We start from the raw sequence: 16417 nt of genomic DNA, 5'->3' as shown, positions 1-16417 counted from the left end.
CCCCCTGGGGCTTGCAGTCATGTGGAAGGAGGCTGGAGCAGCCCCCTGCCCGTAAGCTCTCGCCAGCCCTCCCAGCCCCTTCCCAGCGGGGCTCCTGGGCCCCTCTGAGGCTGACTTCTGAGCAGCTTCCTCTGTCCAGGGTTGTTGGGTGGGGGGAACTGCACTCACACATAGGGACGCAGCAGGCTGGGTGGCCTGCAGATTCCGTTTCCAGACGCAACTAACCTCACTGCAGAAAACCATAACTCGTCTAAGCTGTGTTGTTGGAACTGTGACATATTTGTCCGGGCTTTTTATCTAAGCTTACACTTTATCTCAGTGAGCAGTCAATGGGCTGTTCGGTGGTAGGTTTGGAGTCAGCTCCTGGCCACCTCGCTCCCCACATGAAGCCAGGACAGACGCTGAGGTCAGCAGAAGGATGGTAGGAATAATTCGCCTGCCTGCCCAAGCCCGCACGGGGCCACAGCCCGGCGTGGTGTCAGTGCGGCCTCGGGACTGTGCAGGCAGAAGGCGGCCGAGGCATCTGTCCTCAGGGCTTGGTGGCACCCACGCTTTCCAGAGCCGTGGCCTCATGTGGAGACCCAGTGGCCTCATCTGCCCTGTGGCCTGTCCTTTGTCCTCTCCCCAGAGCTGGACTGCACAGCACTGGGCTCCCAGACCTTTCCCACTGGAGAAGAAAAGGGAGACCCCAAGGTCCTTTGCTGCCTGTGGAGAAACTTCCTGTGGTGGAGCCGCACAAGGGCCCCACACCCTCTCACTTCCCTGAGGGAGCCCTTGGGCCTGGAGGGAAGCTCTGGGCATCCAGAGTGCCCAGCAGGGCTGGCTGTCCTCATTTGCATGCAAATAGCGATCTGGAGCCCTGATTCCAGCTCGGTGGCTGTCCTTGAGTGATTCTGAACTGATGACTGTGACTTATGCCTCAGAATATAATCAGGGTACTTTGTATCTGTCACTGTGTTTGAAAGGCCCTGAATTTACATCCAATAAAGCCAGTCAAATGTTCATCTAGCCCAGACTCTGGGGCTGAGTGTGTGGGGCTGGGGCTGAGGCAGCGCAGGCCAAGGAGGAGCAGGAGTTCTTGCCACGGGCTCACGGCCGCCCTGGAGCACCTGTTTGGGCAACACGGAGGGCCCATGGGATCAGGAGACCCGTCTTGGCAGGAGCGGCCATCTGAGCAGGGAGTAGGGGGCTCCGAGGCCACATCCAGCATCCCTAGTACCCAAGGCAGGGGCATGAGATGGACGGTGCGTGAGCGCAGGAGGAGGAGGGTGTGAGCGCTGGGGGGCTGCCGGGAGCTGGGGAGGCTGGAGACGGTCTCTGAGATGCAGACAGGCCCCTTAGCTAAGGTCCAGGCCACATTAAAGGCTCTGGCACTAATAACCCTCTTACTTAAAAAAGGTTCTTCAATGTCAAGCTCCTTGGGTGTGTTTAAAATACTAATATTTGAAGCGTTTGTAAAAATTCTGTCCACTCAGTGAGATGGAATGGGGTTGCTTGGGCCCCCGACTCGGCACCTTGACCCTTGTCCACAGTCTGCCTGCCCGTTTCACACTCCCAGGGCCTGGCATTCTCAGGGTCCCTCTGCCTCGGCTCCTGCATTTGAGCACGTTTCTGTTTGTTGTCTCCTACGGCTCAGCTCTTGGATACAGCCTCTGCTCGATGGCGGGGGTCACAGAACGTGTGATGGGACCAGCTCCCGAACACCTGACGTGCAATGCCGGGGTCCCCGGCTGGCAGCTCCCACTGGTCACTACCACTTGGCTCAGCGGGCCTGCGTCGGGCCTCTCCAGCACCTCTTCCTCTCCATCCTTCGCCCTTCTGTCCTCAGCAAGCAGCTCTCGTCCGTAGGAACACATTCCTGCTGTTCTCTGGAGCAGTTTCAGATGGGATCCCAGGCTCACCTCCCACTCAGGAGAGTTTCGGTGTACAGATGTTTCCTTCTGGCGATTGTAAAACAGCGGACACACAAACAGGCCAGGGGGAAGCTAAGGGGCCAGCCCTGAGGCCTGGGCCCTGCGTTTGGGTTTATCAGAGTAGGAGAAAGAGCCGAGGATCGGGAAGGTAGGAAAGCAATAGAGGCTTTTGAGTGAATGTATCAGTGAGCACGGACAGAACTTGAATGTAGTTTATTTGTTTAATAAACACGTATCAGATGCAGCGACTGGGTCATTCATTCACTCACTCTTCCATTCAATAGGTGTTTCTCGAGGTCCCACTTTGGGCCAGGCTCCTCGGCCATCTGGGAATACGAGGAGGAGCACACACCGGCCATCTCTGCACGCAGAGGACATAAGAGTCCGGCCAGAGAAACGGGGGGCAGACAGTTTCCCAGCTCAGTGTTTAATCATAAATCCTGCTACGGCAGGGCGTGCAAGAGGCTGGGACAGGTGAGATGACCTCACGGGGCACTCCCCTGCTGAGACAGGATTGACATGGAGCTGAGAGGATAACTGGGTGCTTGTTGGGGTGCAGTTGTGGGGGAGACAAGTCCAAGCAGAGGGCCCTCCGTGGGGAGTGAGTTGGAGCTCGGGGGAAAGGGTGTTACCAGGGAAGGGTGAGGAACAGTGGGAGGCAAGACTGTGGGGGAGAGGGCCCCCCAGAGAACCAGGTGGCCCTTGAGGGGGGAGGTGGATACATTCAGATTTACCCTGAAAAAGCTCCCATTGGCCTCAGTCTGGCGTGTGGCATTTCTGGGGCCAGTTAGGTGAATCATGGGGTGGCTTCTCTTCCACAGCTCTCTACTCCCCACACCTTGTACACACCTATAATCTGATCGGTCATTTAACGTTTCTTGAGAGTGACGCTCTCTTGGGCACCGGGGATACACAGCACCTCCTCGGAAGACACGGAGTCGTGGCCACCTCCATGTTGCTCTCCATTCTGAGCTCCCGTGTGTCCACACCTTTGCTCTGTGCCACTACCACCCTGGACTCTGGGCTCAGCCACGTGTGCTGCTTTGCTTGGGTGCTAGCAGATGTGGGGTAGTCGTGGCTCCCAGGGGCTCAGTTGGTCAAGGTCACCCTCTTGCCTTCCACCACAGCCGGGAGTCAGCCCCCGTGGAGCAGAGCCGCCAAGTCAAGTTCAGCTGTCCTGTTTGTTAGGCAGCAGTAGCTGACTGACGCACAAGCACACACTCCAGTCAGAGGCCTGTAGAGGGAGAGCTGCAGGTGCAGGCCTGCTGGAAAGCAGGGCTCCTGTTTATCGACATTGTTGGTTCCCAGGGGATGGCTTGGCCAAAAGACAGGAGACCACCGAGGTCAAATCCTGGCGCTGGAATCGTCTGTGTTCACGGCTGTTGGTTATTCTTTCGGCATCCCAGGCTCCGAAGGCCCCTCTAAAGTCCGGGGACGGGACAGCTCCCAACAGAAGACGTGAAAGTGTTCCACGCTCACTTCCCAGCCGCCTTTCAAGCAGGGTGGGGACATGACCTAGGCTGAGCCAGCCAGAGGCACAAGCCCTGCTCTGAATGGCAGAAAGTAACAGAGTCCACGTGGTGGAGCTGCAGCGGCCCTGAGGCCCTCACCCCAGGTCTCCTTTCCAGGGCGCAGCCCTACTGTGGTTCTGAGCCCTCCGAGGAATGATGAGGCCTCCCTCCTCTCCATTAACTTAAAACTACATTTTTCTATTTAAATCAGTCAGTGTTCAGTTCTGATGCCTGAAATCCCGCATCCTGGCTAATGACATTAGGTGGCTCAGAGGCAAAAGTGAGTATTTTTGAGCTGGAGAGTGACATTAGGATAATTGGTTCTTGAAGGGGAAGGACACCAGGGTTCCCTTTGTGTGTGCACATGAGACTTTCAGCTGTTAACGGGTAAACAAACTCCATCGACGAGAAGCCAACTTACCGTGAGCTGCACAAGAACCCTCCACCGTTCAGGAAGTCGCGCTAAGCCTAGATTTGAGCACAGAGGCCTCCTGCCTCTCCTCAGAGGCAGGCCTCGCCTGGCTGAGAAGTGGGCCTCCAGAACACGCCCGGGCCCCCTTCCCCACATTCCCAGCCAGACAGGTACAGGGGCCTCAAGCTGAGCTTGGGTCGGGGACAGGGCGGTGGGCAGGACTGCCCCGCGGGCCTGATCCAGGTGGAGTTTCACATGGAGATGGGAAAAGCAGGCCAGGAAACGAGGCAGGCAGGGACGCGTTGTAGTTCCGCCATGACTTCATTCCTTCTTAAGGCTGAACAGCACAGGCCAGTTGATGGGCATCTGGGCTGTTTCTAGTTTTTGACTATTTTGAATAAAGCTTGAATGAACAGTCACATTCAGATCCTGTGTGGACATGTATTTCATTGCTCTTAGGTAAATACCCAGGAGTGGAATTCCGGGTTGAGTTGGGAGTGTCCGGTCAGCGCGGTCAGCATTTTAGGAACATGTTTATAAGAAGCTCTTTTCCAAAGTGGCTGCAGCAGCCCACAATGCTACGAACAGTCTGAGGTGCTGGTTGCTCGGTGGTGGTGGTGTAGACCTTGATCTCTCTATTATTAAGTTCTAATTCCATGCCATCCTCTAAAATATTACTATTTGAATTAAAAAAACATTCAAACATTTTATTACTATTATTTATCTGGCTATGCTCTCTTGCTAAATGAACACTATATATATATTGGAATGGATCCTTATGCAAAGTGGCTTTTATCGTGTTATTTCCCAGACATCTTCAAGGTGTCTTCCTCAAGAACCCAAACGTGTCATTCACCACATGCTGCCAGCAGGGGGCGCGCGTCACCCACAATTAAACCTCACTCCCTACCCCAGGCAGGGGGCGCTGACGCCGGGCTGTCCCGCAGCAGATAGAGGGCAGGAGTTGATATTGATCTTTCCTGAGTGAAACTGTTCAGGGTCAGCAATGCCTTCACCTGAGCTGGGGACCTGAGTAGTCTAAAAAGCCAGGCAGGAGCAAAGCTGGCTGGCTGCCGGGAGGGATGTGAGTGCAGACGGCTGCTAAGGTGCCTCACCCCATTCCTGAGCAAGCTTTCCCCTTTCCCATCCGGGTTCCCCATTGGAATCGCCTTTTTGGATCAGCGCACAAAAAAAAAAAAAAAAAAAAAAAAAACAAAAAAAAAAACCCACGCACGTGATGCTTCTAGAAGGCTGAGGTTAGCACACCTCCTTAGCTAGGGAGCACAGTGGTCCTCAATAATGACTACTTCAGCATCTCCTGGGAGCTTTGAGAACTCCCAGGTCCAGGCCGCACTCCAGGACGGGTAATTAGCATGTCCGGGGATGGGGCCCTGCATCAGCCTTTGAAAAGCCTCCATGATTCAGCATGTACCTGGAGCTCTGCACCCTGGGAGCTTGCAAACCTCCTTAACGCATGAGAGCTTCTCAAGGTAGTGGTCACCCGGGAGGGTTTAGGTCACTGTGACTCCCAAAGTCAGCACACATAAGTGCCCCACGGGAGGGGAAGTTGTGGAAAATAGAGATTTACTGTTTCCTCTTCACAATTTGGTTCAGTAGTAGGTCTGGGGTGTGAAGTTAGGGTTGGGGCAAAAAAAAATTTTATTTTGATGAGTTTTTCCAGAAATTCTAAATCCAGATGTGTCTGGAGTCACACTCTAGGCCACATAGTCTTTTGCAGAGCATCTCAGTGGGGAGACTCAGAGCTGGGAGGGAGGGTGGTGGGATGTGGAAGCTGGACTTGTGAGGCCACAAGGCCAGGGCTTAGTGCCTAAGGCCAAGTTCTGCCAGCCTTGCTCTCCCCGACAGGGGAGGAGAGTTTTTCTAGCATTTCAGGGTGCTAGCAATCTTCCTCATTGTAAGAAGCCTTAATAAAGTCCTAATTAAGTGTCTTAATAGAGTCTTAATGGGTGAAACAAGCAAGGGAGCGGGGCTCGGTGGCCCGGAGGGGAAGCGCCCTTGCTGACGGAGGGTGGAGCGGGGGCCCTGGGCCCAGGTCTGATTCAGAATCCCCCATGTGGGCTCTGGCGGAGGAGCTGAGGGCTGAGAGGACTTGGTGTCCTGGGTGGGCTCTCAGGGGTTTGCTCTCTCCCTGAAGGTGCGGAGAACACTACGGGCAGGTGGAGAGAGCTAGGTAGAGTAGGTGGTGGCTAATCTGCTGCTGTGTGGGCACTGAGCGCTCACCCAAGACGCAGAGGGATCCCTGGCATCCTGGACTCTGGTTCAGCAATGCATCCAACTCGTGACTCAGAGGACACTTTGTGGGTTGTTTGGGTGCTCGTCGGCAGGCCCCCCTGGCTAAATGGCCACTTCCAGAAGCCAGCAACCTCGAGGAGCTGGAAACCGAGGAAGAGAATGACAAGGACCCAGCGAGAAGCTGGCCTCCTCTGTAAGACGATCAGACTGTTGAATAATGGAGAATGATGGAGGCCTCTGAGCCAGGAGCTTGGCAAGTCAGGGCCCTGCCTGCCTCAGAACGGCCTCAGGCTGGGGCATCTTTCATGGCTTCAGGGTTTTATGAACTTAGGGGGTTCTCCATGGCGGGAGGTCCTCAGTGCACACCTGGGTTAACCTGGAGGGATCTCAAGTCCCCCTCCCTTGGCTGTGAGGCCCCATGGGAAACAGATGCTAAGGACTCCATGTCACCTGACGCCCCAGGAAGGAAGGAGAGAGGTGTGGGGGTGGGGGGCGAGGGGGGGTATGTGTGCGGAGGAGAACAGCCTGCTTCGTTCCCCATGAATAAGTGATGAGGCCCGAGGAGAAGCCCCAGGTACAGGAGCAGGTAGCCAGCAAGGGGGTGGCAGAGTGGGGCCCCAGGGGAGCAGGGCCAGTGCTGTGGGCACAGAGCTCTCAAGGGCGGGCTCTGGCTCAGCCAGACCTGGGAGCTCTGGGGAAGAGGTGGCTGGCCCAAGGTCCAGTGAGGTGTGGTTCGGTGAGCCCATGAGTGTCGGGAAGGGGAGGCTGGCAAAATGATGCCCCAGAAGAAAAAGAGGAGAAAGAAAGACATCGACTTCCTAGCCCTGTATGAGGAGGAGCTGCTGAACTATGCCTCAGAAGACGACGACGACGAGCTGGAACACGAGTACTATAAGGCCAAAGGTATGTGCCCCCCCCGCCCCCCCCCCCCCCCGTCTCCCACCCCATGGCATGAGGGAGGGGTGGAGTGTGCAGGGACTTGCCCCTTTTTGGAGGGAAGAATTTTAGGCGTCAACCCCCTTCTCAAGTTATCCCACCACATCTATGCTACAGCCCCTCGGAGTAAACAGGGCGGCCTTGAGGCGCTGAGCCCCCCGTACAGAGAAACAGGCACGCGGGCGGCACAAAATCGTCCAGAACTGAGGTGCCCTGGTGGTTGTCCAGGCGGAGCCCCCTGGTGTGTGCCCAGCTCCTCTCTCAGCATTACATCTGAGGTTTACCCATGTAGTGTCACATTATCCAGTTTGTTCTTTTCCAGTCTGTACCATTGCATTTTATAAATGCATCAGCCTTGATTCAACCACTCTGGTGCTGATGGACATTTGGGCAATTGCTAGTTTGTAGCTATTTTGCTACAACTTTTGCATGTACTCCTATCTTGGATGCATAACTGGAAGCAGGATTTCTGGGAGAGGTTGGGAGCACGCTGGCTAGCTGTGCTGATTCCAGTTGGCACTGTAGCCACGCACAGGAGTAACTACAGTCTTGCCCGTACTTACTGCTGTCGTCTTTTCAACGTTAGCCACTCTGGTGGGTAGGTAGGAGATGCCATTGTGTCTCTTGTAGTTTCAATTTGCATTTCTCTGATGAATCATGAGGCCTAACACTTTTCCATGTTATCAGTCATTCAGATGCTCTCCTTATGACATGCCTGTTTAAGGCTCTTGTCTGCTTTCCAGCTTTCTCAAAATATAATTTACTTCATGATAAAATGAAACTACCTTATATATGTTGTTTGATGAACATTGACAAATGGACACAGCTATCCAGCCACTAACAGTATCTGTAGAGACAACGTTTAAATGTTACCCATCTGTGCCTCTTCCCAGAAATTTCTCCCTAATTCCAACTCTAGGCAATCAGGGTCTCCTTTCTATTGTAATAAATTCGATTTGATTTTCCTAGAGGTTCATGTAAATGTCATAGCATAGTGTCTAAGTTTCTACATCTGAATTTTTCCCCACCAGCGTAGTCTTTTCCTCAAGCACTTCCATGCTTGGGATTGAGGTGTGCATCAATACATCATTCTTTTTTATCGCTGAGTAGTATTCCATTGTATGGATATGCCGCATCTGTTTGTTCACTCATCTGCTAATGGACATGTAAGCTGTTCATCATTCCAGCATAAAGTTGCTGCGAGCATTTATGGACAGGCCTTTGTATGGACGTGCCTTTACTTTACTTCTCTTGGGTAAATATGTTAAAGTGGCCTTTCTATGTCTTACGCTGGGCCTATGTGTATCTTTTAAAGAAATTCTTACCCATTCAAGAAATTGTGTGGTTTCTCTTTTTCTTATTGATCTGTGTGAATTCTTTATATCTTCCGAATATGAGACTCCTGTTGGTTATATGCATTCCAATTATTTTCTGATCTACGATTTGCCTTTTGTTCTCTTGATGGCCTTAATTTCAAGTAAGCCTGATATGTCAAAAACTTTATTAAACGTTTAAATTTTTTTACATCATTGCTCCATTTGTGTATTGCCCTCTGGTGTAGCCCCTGTAAGTCTCCCATCACCACCTCGATTGGGAACCGTGACCACGGTTCCCTGTGCTCTTCCCTCCCCTGTTTTGATCCCTCTCTGCTCCTGCCCTCTGTATGCCTCAGATCTATCGTTGCCTACAAGTTTGTTCTTTTCACTTTTTTCAGGTTTTTTTTTTGACACTTGGTTCAGATTCCTTATATTCTCCTGTAAATGATACCATGTGATGTTTTTCTTTTTCCTTCTGACTCTATTATGTCCAAATTTTAATGGCTAATGTCCCATTGGAATGGCTGCATACTCTTGAACCATCCATTGAAATCATTTCATCACCCCTCTCCTGGACCCCTAAAGCCCCTTTTTTTCCAATCCAATCACCCCCAGACCTCTGTATCGTCTCTTGTGTGATGTGGCTTTATGATTCGTCTCTGCTGGCCATTTTCCCATGGGCATTTGGTTTAGAAATAGCCTTGTATATGTGCAAGTCATGTGGGCAATTCTCCAAATCCTGACTCAGTCCCGGGGGCGAGGAGGTGGTTCTGGAGCTCGTTTGCAGATCAGCTACCTATGGGTGTAGACTTTGAAGAAATAAGGCTTTGGTTATTCCAAAAGACAGGGACTCACATAAATGTCTTACTTCTTTCTCTCCCGCATCTCATCAGATCTTCATTAGAACCAGGGAAATTAAAAGAAAAGGTGTCAATAGCAAAGGTCACAAGCTTCAAGGGGACAAAATGGGGCAAGTCAGTACCTCAGCCAAAGAGGGATGCACTGGCAAAGCTCTGCCCACCCAGCCCTGAGGTGGCTTGTCCTGGGTTGCAATTACCATGCCCAGGCATCATGGGAGTGTTGGTAAGGCTGCTTCATTGTGTAGAGGGCAGAGGACCAAGAGGGAGGGGAGAGGCAGGCACAGGCCCAAGGACTGGGAGAGCATCATGTGCTGGGTAGACAGAGTGCAGACGGGGCATTCAGAGGCTTGGCCCCGGCTCCAGCGTGTGGCCTGGACTCTCTGCCTGCCTTAGCTCCCTCACCTGTAAAGTGAGGCTGCAGCATTAAGTGTGTGATGCTGGTCTCCTGGTAGAACTTGTGAGTGTGTGTGTGTGTGGGGGGGGGTCTCATGCTGGCTCAGAGACTGGCCACTTGTCACAGGGGTTCACAGAGTCCCTGGGGCTGGACACCCCGGAGGGCTGCAGGAGCCTGCCTGCCTCCTCTGTACCTGTAGGGCTCTGGCTTCCTTCTGAGCCCACAGTGTCTGTTCCTCTCCTCCTCCAGTGTACGAGGTAGTCATAGCCACAGGGGACGTGCGTGGCGCAGGGACAGATGCCAACGTCTTCATCACCATTTTCGGCGAGAATGGACTCTCTCCCAAGCTCCATCTTACCAGCAAGTGAGTACCAGCTCAGCCTTGACGATCCTGGACCACCAGTCAGGCTGACGCAATCTGGGACCCAGGGGAGAAGACATATGTGACCACAGTCTACTGAGTGGTAGGAGCTTTGCTGATGGCAGACGTGGCCCTCCCCCGTGAGCTCCTACCGACTTACTAAGCTCCTGTCTTGATTTTGTGGAGCACTGACTTCCCCAGTGTTCCTCTTACTGCCCCAGGTGTGCAGGCCGGGAGACCCAGCTGGGTCCAGCTTTATCATAGGTGCCATGTGATGCAGGCCATCTGGCCTCCCAGACCTTGGCTTCCCCATCGGCCATTGGAAAGTGGTAATTCTCTTTTTGTCAAAGTCAGGCATTAGGGAGGAGAAACTATAGGGGGCACGTGGGGGAGCCAGGAGCTGAAAAAGCTGTGCCCCATCCTCTCATCTGGGGACCAGCAGTCAAATGCATTCGACATGTGTGTGTGTGTGTGTGTGTATGAGAGAGAGAGAGAGAGAGAGAGAGAGAGAACTCTCTTTGTGGTCCTCCTTGACACCCAGCACAACAGAATGGCGCAGTGGATATCAGCATTCAGCACTGTCCGGAGGCTGGATGGTGGACCAGTCAGCGGGTCTTCTGTCTACACTGCGTGGAGTTGGGCACTGATCCACTGGTTCTGGCCCCACCAAGCCCTCACCGCTTCTTCTCCCAGAGCAGTTCAAATTAACAGTGATCTCACTCACTGAATTTTCTGAGTTAGATTTGGCTATTGGAGGTCAAGATTTCCTGAGCCAAGAATAACTTGAAAACCACTAAATCTATGTCTTTTTTTTTTAATTTTATTTATTTATTCATACAGAACTGGGGTACAGGCCAGAGGTGCAGGTGTGGCGAGAGGCTTTACCAGAGATAGAGTGGGGAGCAGAACAGGCAGATCGACGAAGCACACTGCTGAGGGGAGCAGCGGGCGGTGCAGGTGTGGTGAGAGGCTTTACCAGAGATAGAGTGGGGAGCAGAACAGGCAGATCGACGAAGCACACTGCTGAGGGGAGCAGCGGGCGGATCAGGAGAGGTCTGCCGCGCCATGTGGATCAGCTCCCTGACAGGGGGATTGAACTCACACTAAAACGGCTGTGGCCAGCTTGCAGTGCTGCATCCTAACCCATTGCCTCACCAGGGAGGACCCTAAATCTATGTCTTTCAATGACTACAGGAGGAAAATGAGGCCAAGAGCGGAGAAGCAGTTAGCTCTGAGTCACAGAGCCTTTGGATAGTAAAGCTGGCCCTTAACCCCCAGGTTTTTCTGGAGGTATTTTCTTCCAGCTCACAGCCCTGTGGCCCCAGAAGGGACATGGGGACCCCTTGACAGCCTCCTGTGGCTACAGGTTGTGACCTCTGGAGTTTGGGGCTGAGCACTTCCAGATGTCACCGGGGAGTTATAGACAGGTGGGCTCCACGGGCCAGGAGCGCCTCCCGGACTTGGTGCTTGGCAGCCCGGCCAGGCCTGGGTTCGGGGTACACCTAGCCTTTGAGCGGTGGCATCCAGGCAGCGTAACGCCCTGTTTTGTCCGTTTCTGCAGAACAGGGTACCCGCCTTCTCGTGCTGCCTGCACTATGGAGTGACGTTTGCAGAAGCCCTTTCCTGCCGTGATGTGGGCACGGTAACATGCATACATGAAATACCCATCCTCTTTGCCATGCTCCCCAGAATGCACCCCTTTAGGGAGAAGCCAGGAGACACAGGGGTGATGGCCAAGCTCGTTTCTGGAGGCCCCAGCCTGACTTTTTAAAAACAAAGGAACCATCGTCTACTTCACCATTTCTCACTGTCTTTCCTGTTTCACACACCGGACATCATCACGCGATTTCCCTTCACCCTCTTCATTTGCCAAAACAGCCTCACAGGAAGGCCCCAGAGTCCCTCCTATTACCAGGTGTGAAGGTTTGTTACTGGTCCTGGTGTGGGGCCTTGAGACCCAGTTTCCTTCTCAGGGGGAAAGAGAGGTTGCAGCCTGAGAGGGCCCCAGGCAGGAGGAAGCTGTAGGCCTGGACCTATGAGGCAGCCAGCTGCTCCCGCCTGCCCGCATGCCAGGATCCAGACTCCTCCCATTAACCATGAAGGGTACTCCTCAAGGGTTGGCCAGGCCCACCCCCACCCCCCCATCCCGCCAGTGGGAGCTCTGTGTAGGAACCCATGTGGGTCTGGGTTCTGGGGTGGGCGATAAGGTCTGTGGCATCAGCTTACATCCTGGAGACCTGGAGAGGTGGGTGGGGAGGGGGGAGGAGAGGCTGGCTGGAGCAGGAGGATGAGGAGGGGCTGGCTTCCGGCCTCTGGCTTCCATCCCAGTTGTTTGCAATTAGTAAGTTTAGTATGAGGGTGGCTCCTCAGGATGGCCCCAGTCACAGGCTGTCAGAGGGCAAAACAGGCAGGCAGCGTCAAGTGGAGCGTTCAAGAAGAGGAAGGGGAGCGGGCGTGAAGAAGACATGGGAGTCGGAGTTGTATGCAAGTCTTCCTGCTCATCTTTTAGCAGGTCTTTACTTATACTGTTTAGCAAGTAGTTAGTTACAATAATGCATCAGGTAAGTTAATAAGAAATCAGCATAAAAGTTCTCAAGGAAGAGGGGAACAGTGCATCCTTTTCCTGACACTTTATGGCACACTAGACTATACATCTTTGCGATAACTTTCATGTATACAGATGTTTAACTATGACTTCAAAGGATAAGGGGTTTGGGAAAAGATGAGTTGTTAGCAAAGGATTTAGGGGTCCTAGGGAAGGCGTAAATTGTGTTAACAGAGTCATCAGTGATTGTCTAAAGAAAAGCTAATGGCTAACTTAAGGCTAGCAGAGAGTAGCTAGTGTTTGTTTTAGGAAAAGGTTAATTAAGACTAGCATAGAGTGGTTAGTGATTGTTTAAGGGAAGGGTAAATTAAGAGGAAGTTATGCATTAAGCAAAACCTGTGTCAATAATGTTAGAAAATTGTCCATGAGTCCTTATGCCCTGGGAGTTTTATCTGAGATTTGCTTTTCATTAAAAAACAAAAACAAAAACAAAAACAAAAAAACAACAAAAAACCTGAGGAAGCTTCCCAGGAGTCTTGATGCTCTGGGGTCTTATCTCTTCTGGAGCTTACCTTTTGTCTCCATACACAGAGGAATTTCCTGCCCTGGCCAGGTAGCCAATTTATGAATCGAAGGCAATCCAGTTGCAAACTGATGGTTGCTCAGAATATTTTTGATATTGTGATTACACAAAAAAGGGAGGTGGTAACATAAGTTAGCAATGGAAATTCTGATTTTTCAAAGCGTTTCCCTTCCATCTGGAATTTGTTGGTGGACAGAAGTTGCACAGTTTATGTCAGTGGTAGGGCAAGGCTTTGCTGGGGTGGACAGGTAATCTGAGCCTTGAGTGGCAAAAAGACTCAGATAAGAGTGGGCTAGAAAGAGGGTGACCTTAGCTCAAGGGGCAAGTTTGAAAATCATGGAGGCCTATGGACTGGGAAGGGGCCTGCTGCCTGGGAGGACAGCCTGAGGGGGCGGGGTGCGGAGAGGAGGAAGGGTGGGAAGCAGGGCAGGGTCAGAATGTAGAGGCCTCTCCTGAAAGCTGACCAGTGGAGGCTCCACTTACAGTGAGGTCAAGCATCAGTCATCTCCCTGTGGAGGGCAGATAAGTGGAAGAGGAGGAAACCAGAGCTCAGCCACCGCAGAACCCAGAAAATCCTCCTCACGAAGACATTGGTCTGGGAGGGGAGTGTAGCTTTCCGAGGAATTCCAGGTTCTCAGAGTGATACACGTGGGCATGGAGGATATAGTTTGGTGAGGCTTAGCTGCAGTTAACTCAGCCGCCCTCTCCCCCACCACCCAGGGCCAGAAAGCCCGCGGGTCTCCAAATCTCCGCCCACGCCTCCCCTCCAGCCTCGCTGTCCACCCTTCTCATCCGTGTCACATCCACAGCAAACCCATGGATTCTCTGCATCTAAGTTAGTGTTTGCTTTATGTATCTTTTGATTGACATATACACACGAGTAACATTCACTGAGAGTTGGGGGTGCCCCAGACTGTTCACACCTCAGAAATGCAATTTAAAATGGAGAATACAATAGACACCCCGTCCTTGGATTCCTCCGTGGCCCCTGTCTCCTCAGCTCCTCATTCCCCTTCCTCTCCCACCCCTCCCTGCCATTCCCCACTCCAGCTCCTTCTTGTGCCTTTTTCCTATGCTTGGGGCTCCACCTTTTACTCCCAAATGGCCCACAGGATTGATTTTCCTCCAATACCAAACAATGCTTGCCTCAAGAACTTCAGTGCTGATGTCGAAATGCTGATTGTGCTCCTCCTCACGGACTGCTGTCTGAAATCCTGGTGACATTGGACCTCCCTGTGGGCAGCAGAGAGTGTCAGGCTCATTTGACACCCCCACTTGCTAGCCTCCACCTGACCCCTCCACAGTTAAGTGTCACAGCTGTGACTCCCAGAGGAAGCTCCCCCCCTCATCTTCTGGGTTCTTCTCTCCCTGACCCAGAACCACCCCCAACATTGGGTCACATGTTCAGTATATGGCAAAAGGATGGGATCTCATGTATCTCTGGAACCCGTTTCTCCTGTTGACAGTGCACCTTCTGAGAGTGTCGGGCATCTGTGCTGTCAGCCAGCTCGCTCTGCCTGGGTGGTGGCTGAAATGCTCTGTGTGGCCTGGAAGGGCTCTCCTGGGTGGGGTGCCTGCTGAAGGCAGGCCTGGCAGGCGCTGGGCACTGCAGTAACCTTTCTTAGGGATGGACCAGGAGCCGCAGTGAAGCTGTGATCTCAGCAAGGGAGTGTGAAGAAGTCTGCATTTCCAGTGTGTCCTTTGACCAGTGAACCTCTGACCTCGGCTACCAAATCACCCTCCTCTTCCCCTGCTCACCTGCATTGGTATTTCCCCAATTTCATGCCACTCTCAAATTCATTCCAATGAATTTGCTGTAGGCAGCTGCAGGCTGAATGGAATGCCACTGGATACCACTGAGACAGATCATTGTGTTTTTACCTTAATTACAAAACAGGATGTGTTCCCTTCAGAAAATCAAAAAATAAGACAAGGACAAGTGACCAACACTTCACAATAGCCTTACCTTCTACACATGATATTTTATATATATCCCACTTTTTTCAATGAAGTTTTTATCCTGTTTCATTGTGTTGTTCCATTTTATGTCCTATTTAACCGCTTTTATGCTTAAACCTACATCATAAATATGCTTCTGTTTCATTATTCTTGTATAACAAGATTTTTCATGGCTATGTAATATTCCATCGATAGCTTTCTAGGGTAACTGTTTCCTGGATTATTTATTTGCTCTAGAAACCATTGTGTATTTGTTCTAAAAATCAATTTCCTTGCCTCAGCTATTGACAGAAAGAAGCTTTTATTCCTTTCTTCATTTCCTGTTTGCCCACTCATGATGCACAGAACTGATGTTTGCAAGTCATTCCTACAGCTTTGACTTGGAAACAGAACAAGAAGCATACTGTTTTTCATCCTTGGAAGTGAGATTCCAAAATCAGCTAGGAACCCCCCCACATCTTTCCCTGCTCACACACACATGCACACTGATGGCTCACATGCACACTGATGGCTCCTTCAAATGCTGGGCTGAATACGTTTATTTTCCCAGGAAGGAGGACTTACTGCTTCCTGTTTACTTTCCTTTTCCCTTTGCTCCTCTTCCAGAACCCAAAGATGACATTCTCCTCCCCCGTTATTAACAACTCTATTAGTCTGATAAATTTGCTGTAATCGTTGAACCAATGTCAATAGCTTATGATTAACTAAAATCCATAGTTTACACCAGGGTTCACTCTTGGCTTGATACCACCTATGGGTTTTGACTGACGGATAATGGCATGTGTTCACCATCACAGTTTCACACCGAAGAGTGGCTTGACAGTCCCCTAGCTGTGCCCACGCGCCCCTCCCCCACCAGCCCTGGCCACCACTGATCTTTTGACCGACTCCACAGTTTTGCCTTTTCCAGAATGTCACAGAGTTGAGTCATAGAGTCGCCCTTACTGACTGGCTCCTTTCATTTCTCAACATGCATTAAGTCTCCTCCATGTCTTTTCCCGGCGTGAGGGCTCACTTTCTGTTATTGCTGAATAACATTCTATTCTATTGTCTGGGCAAAGCACATCAGAGTCTCCTTTTGTTCATTTTCATGAGGCTGATTTTTTTTTTTAAAGGTGGAAACATTCACTATTCCCATATTACTTAAAATGAAATATCATCACTGTTTATTAAGCCAGTGGTGGTACAGTGACTGGGTACCACATGCATTGTCTCATCCCTGGCTTCCTTGGGAGGCTGCACCCCCTGAGCCTCAGATATGTGCAGCCAGCCTGGAGTCGGCCCGTTCACTCCATGACCCCCAGGAGTTTCTCCCACTCTCTCTTCCTCGCCCTCTGTGCCCAGATTGCACCTTCGGGGCTCCTCCCCCAATAG

The 16417-nt window shown here is 51.7% G+C and overlaps 1 protein-coding gene across 1 annotated transcript in view; it reads left to right on the top strand.

Annotated features, from left to right (window-relative positions):
- The first annotated feature begins 6862 nt into the window (after positions 1-6862).
- LOXHD1 (lipoxygenase homology domains 1) overlaps positions 6863-16417 on the top strand; it is a 117801-nt gene continuing 108246 nt past the window's right edge. Inside the window, exons 1-2 of the mRNA XM_004684005.2 lie at positions 6863-6992; positions 9845-9959. Of these exons, the coding sequence (XP_004684062.1) occupies positions 6863-6992; positions 9845-9959 (245 nt within the window). The remainder of the gene's footprint in view (positions 6993-9844; positions 9960-16417) is intronic.

Source organism: Condylura cristata, unplaced genomic scaffold, assembly GCF_000260355.1.
Source record: "Condylura cristata isolate star-nosed mole 26May11 unplaced genomic scaffold, ConCri1.0 scaffold00016, whole genome shotgun sequence".
In the NCBI taxonomy this organism is placed as follows: Eukaryota; Metazoa; Chordata; class Mammalia; order Eulipotyphla; family Talpidae; genus Condylura; species Condylura cristata.
Note: the sequence above shows the minus strand (reverse complement) of the source record. Positions and strands in the feature narration are given on the sequence as shown.